General features: G+C 42.4%; 1 protein-coding gene across 1 annotated transcript; it reads left to right on the forward strand.

Annotated features, from left to right (window-relative positions):
* The first annotated feature begins 3,342 nt into the window (after window positions 1–3,342).
* Window positions 3,343–4,953, forward strand: LOC116485585 (endogenous retrovirus group K member 7 Gag polyprotein-like). Its single transcript, XM_032181074.1, has one exon. The coding sequence runs from the start codon at window positions 3,343–3,345 to the stop codon at window positions 4,951–4,953; it is 1,611 nt and encodes a 536-aa protein (XP_032036965.1).
* Window positions 4,954–5,166: the final 213 nt, after the last annotated feature.

A 5,166-nucleotide genomic window follows, 5' to 3' on the forward strand; every position in this document is an offset into this window, starting at 1 on the left:
GTAAGTTCCTCTGTATAGAACCAGAATAATCTTGAAGATATTTATTTCTTCTTAGCTCCTTCCCAAATAATTTGAATGGTGAACTAATTCTTAGGAGTTTATCTTTGAGGCTCTTCTGCCTTTGACTTCTGAGTTAAGCCCCAGTCCCAGAGGGCCAAGGTACCTGTTCCAACGTACAGTGAAAAAGGGATGAAAGGTTTTGTGGAATGAAAATCCTCCAACATTTCTTCTCTTGCTTCCTGGAAGGAAAGTGATGGACTGGAAGTGTAAAAGGTCCTTGTTTGGAAGAAATGAGAGGAATTTCTTTGGAGATGAGAATGCAGGAGGTGTAGGAAGTGTTTAGGTCTAGGACAGATACATGAATCTGGAAGATCACATGGACAGAACGACTTGATATTTCCCTTCCGCAGTCTGTTTAAAAATACAAGTGGGTTGCGTAATACCAGCTGTGTCTTCAGATTTGTGCAGTGCACTTTGGTTAAATGAGAAATGACTTTTAGAAATTTTAGAAATTAATTTTCTTTCAGAATTATTTTCCTGTATGCTTTCATTTTGCCACAAATGGCAATGCTCAAGCTAAATATATTAAATATTCTTGAGCAGCTGAAGCTTCTGATTTGGAATTGTCTAGTGCCCATTTGGAGTAGCAGGCAGCTTCTTCTTTTGAGCCTCCCTGTCTTCAGTAACTGTTGTCTTGACTCATCTTAATCTTGATTTGTGTCATCTGTTACAGAAAGAAAATTCCTGAGAAAAGTTGATGGGATTTGGAAGCTGTGGCAGCAGTCTGTAGTTGGCTAGCTGGTGGAGCTGCTGAAGGAGAATTTATTCCTTAGAAAGCAAAGGGAATGGTTCCCATGTACTGTAATACCTCACAAAGATGTACCTTGTGACATATGTATATTAGATTGCCTCCTGGGTGGTATGAAAATATTTGTCCATGATGTATTATTCAGTGATTCCTGAAGTTGATCTTCTAATGACTAGGTAATTTACTGGAAAGTGTTGCCTTTGTGTACCTAATCAAGAGACTGGTAATATAATGAAGTAGAACTTCTCTATGGTGGAAGTATATTTAACAGTTGGGACTCACTAGGTAAAATTATTTTATGTTTTTGAGAATTTGTCATTAGTCTTATGTTTACTTTTTTTTTTTTTTAACTCTGTGCATTTTCTTTTTTAATGGTATGTTCACTTTCTAAAATAAAAATGTGAAACACAGGTAATGCAATGATGTTTTGTTGCTTTATCAGCAGATAAATCAGCATATACCACTCCTTTTTTTCTTGAGGGCTAATGGGGATTCTGGGTTGCCTAGTTTTTGTACAGAATGTGTTCACGGCTGCCTGTAGGGATGCAGCCTTAGTGCTTAGCAGAACAGCATTTCTTTGACAGTTGCGTATGTGGTATCAAAAGGACGCAGGGAGCTTTCTGAAATAATTTAGTTCCTTCTCCTGTCTGGTGGTGGTTGTTATGCTAGTTCAAGGAGGAAACTGGAGGTGGGTTGAGCCTTTGTGAACTGTAGAAAAGGGAAGCTTTAATCAAGTGTTACATATAGGTGTGTAGGTATGTGTTTGTTTTTTTTTCAGATACAAATTTTAAGTGTTAACCAATCAAATTTTTTGTTGATCAAAAAAAATGTTGGTAACACCTAATTTCTCCCAAAAGGGGATTGTAAGTTTTGTCACTTTCTTTGTAAAGCCATTAGTTCTTATTGATACCATGAGCATGCAGATAGCAATCTGCGCAGCAAATAGCAGGTACCACCATTTTCCTCGCATGTTACCGCAGATGTATGCACTTCACTGCTCTGTAATACTTCGGTAGCTACCTTTAAACATGTTATTTGAGAATATCTTCAGACCTATCTTATTTCACTTTAGGTTGCTACCAAGGCTTAACAATTAAAAACATCACCTTTTTTTTCCCCAAATAACGGTTCTGCAACTGTGTATGAATAAAAAATGACGTATCCCATCTTCCTTCACATGGGAGATCATTATGCCTTGAAGGCAGTAGGTAGTTAAATTAGCTTCAGTGTGCTGTTTCTCAAATTCTCCAATGTGACTGTTGAATTGGTCCCAAATTTTTTAATTCTCTTGGCTGCATGATTTCAGAATGTTCAAAATCTGTTGGAAAGGACACAGGTAATAACTCATTAGAAGAAACAAGCAGAAGTTGTCACTTGAAAGTGTTGGAGTGTTCCTAATCAAATATTAATCTCAATGAGAATGCAGCTGGGCTAGCTGGCAGTTCCAATGTTATAAATAACCTTTATCTAGATGTGACTTTAATACCTTCCTCAATTGCAGTATGTCATTTTGTACCAGCTGTCCCCAGAAAATGCTACTTGCTTTTATTTGTAGCACAAATGAAATTATTCAGGGACCGTACGATACTGGCTGTCAGGGTAGATTTCTCAAAAGTTGACATTTTTGCTGACGTGAGCTATGCTCAGAAAAACAATGAGCTAATAAGCAGAATAGAGTTAAGTGTGATGTATTTTAACTAACCTAATGTGTCAGGCCTGAAGAAGTGTTTTTGTATGATTATTGTTTTTCTGCAAGTTGTGGGTAAGTGAGATGTTGAGGAATGGTTAAGTGAAGTGGGACATGTGAATGTGGGGCAGTTGGGAGGCAATAAGCTAATAAAGTACCGTACTTAGCTTACATGGGTCTGGGCACTGTACACAGGTGGCTGAGAGCCAATCAGGATCAAGGACACGATGCCCTTGGGCGATTGGGTAGACCCCCTGGGGCAGGACGGTAGCAACTGCAAAGCGCGGGAAAATGTTAGCCAATCCTAAGTTTAGTTTAAGAATATTTATGAGTTTCGAACTAGATAAAAGGCGACTGAGCTATCCATTAAAGTCGAAGTTCACTGTTCACTCGTATTGAGCGTCTGTGTCTTCCTCCCGTCGACAACAAATGGCGCCCGAACAGGGACTCGGCTGGAGTTGAACCTGCGAGCCACGGTTGGACGGGATACGGGAACCGGTCCTGCAACGCAGCTCAGGAGGTGAAAAGGATTAAAAATTGTTGAATCTCCGCACCCGAGGCCTGAAAGGTGAAAGGGACGAAAACTTGAAATCCCCGCACCCGCAGCTCGGAAAGAGAGTCCTCGCACCCGGGACGAGCCCATAGAGGGTCCCGCCGGAAAGCGCCGCCGAGGTCTTGCAAAGGCTGCAACGGTACCGACGCATATAAAGGTATGGAGAGGCAAGCGGCGTATGATTTGCTCAAATGCTTTTTAGAAAAGCGGAGCACACAGTGTATATATTGTAAAAAGGAATTGCCAGAGTTATTAGCTTGTGGGGTAGCTAAGGGTTGTTTTTTAAATCCTGATATGGTGTTTGAACAAGCAGAGTGGAGGAAGTTCGGGGACAAACTATTTGATGAGGTGATTAGTGATAACAAGGTGGCGAGAAAATTAATGAAGCCATGGAGGGCGGTAACTAATGCATTAGCAACACACCAAGCTGAACAAAAAATAGCTGCTGCCATAACAGAGCAATTAGGATCATCCAGTCAGAATGGGGGGACTTCTGCTGCTTCCTCTACTCAACAAAGAGCTGAGGAACAGTCCTACCCCTCTCCACCATCATATAGAACAGTTATAATTCCACAGGGGACCTCGGGTGGCTGGGAAACGTCTGTACCCGTATCAGGGGAAGAAGAACCTTCACAGCCACCGACAGCCCCACCCGCACAATTAGAGAATGGAGAAAGGGTGGGTGGGGAATCGGGAACAAATTCATTTTCGACAAATCCATTTAAATCCAATTTACAGGATAGGGAGGAGACATGGAAAAGAATAGCTCATGAGGCAATGAAGGACGGGAATATCGAGATAGCAGCACAGATAACAACAGCCTTCCCGGTGGTGTACTCACCTCCAGATGCACAGGGAAATGTACAGGCTCAGTTGACTAATTTGGATTGGAAATTATTGACACAATTACGATCTACAGTAAATGAGTCTGGACTAAAAGGAGAACCTACTCATCAAATGTTAGACTATATATGGGGAACAAATATTTTACTCCCAGGAGATATTCGCAACACAATGAAATTAATCTTAACACAGCATCAACAACTTTTGTTTAATGCACATTGGCACAGTGTTTGCCAAGAGGCAGTAGCGATGATACGAGCGCCTGGAGATCCCCTGTATGGTGTTACATTAGACGAATTAATGGGTATGGGACCATATTTTAGAACAGAGGCGCAGGCACTTTTGGGACCGGACAAAGCTAAGGTATCCATGAATCTAGCCAGAAGGGCATTAGAACAAATTAGAGAACCAGGGGGAATACCATCCTACATGGGAATTAAACAGGGTAGGGAGGAACCATTCGGGTTGTTTATCGATCGAGTAGCAAATGCAATACAAGCCGCGGGAGTTCCCGATTATCTTAAAGGCACTATATTAAAGCAATGTGCACTCCAAAATTGTAACCCTTCAACTCGAAGTATATTAGCTACATTGCCGAGTACTTGGACAATAGAGGAAGGATTGGAAAGAATGTCTCAGGTACCTGTAGGTCCACAGGCTATGTTAGTAAAAGCAGTAAAACAATTAGGTGACAACATGAACGAGCAGTCTAAAGTGCCTGCCGCCCTTGCACCTTTGCAAACCCCCGGAGGATGTTCTAATGGCCAAGGATCGGCACCGCAGCGCCGTTGTTTTCGGTGTGGTATTGCGGGACACATCAGACGGGAGTGTAAAACAGAATCAGTGTGGTGCCAGAACTGCCAATCAAATACTCATAGCACTTCGGCATGCCGACGAGGTGCGTCGGGAAACGGCCGGAGCAGCGGGAAGAGCCGCCCTGCGACGACACAAAAAGCGGCTTTTGCGACAACGGCAGCAACAGCACCGGCACCATCTGCAGTGGCTCCCTCTTTCTCCGACCAGCCACCAGAGGGAGCCTCGGCCTGGATTGGGCAACAGTAGTCGATGTGACTTTATTGGATTCGAGACCCACCAGGGTAAGGACAGGAGTTTTTGGACCAATTATTATTAATGGTGAACCTGTGGGAGCTCTATTAATAGGGAGATCGTCTGCCACTGTGAATGGATTACAAATATTAATTGGACTTATTGATAAGTACTACCTTGGGGAAATACAAGTTATGGTTTCTGCAATGTTCCCTCCAATTCATGTGC

This window comes from Aythya fuligula, chromosome 2 (genome assembly GCF_009819795.1).
Source record: "Aythya fuligula isolate bAytFul2 chromosome 2, bAytFul2.pri, whole genome shotgun sequence".
In the NCBI taxonomy this organism is placed as follows: Eukaryota; Metazoa; Chordata; class Aves; order Anseriformes; family Anatidae; genus Aythya; species Aythya fuligula.

Coding starts and splice junctions, on each gene's coding strand:
- LOC116485585 (XM_032181074.1), top strand. CDS start 3,343: ATGGTGTTTGAACAAGCAGAGTGGAGGAAGTTCGGGGACAAACTATTT.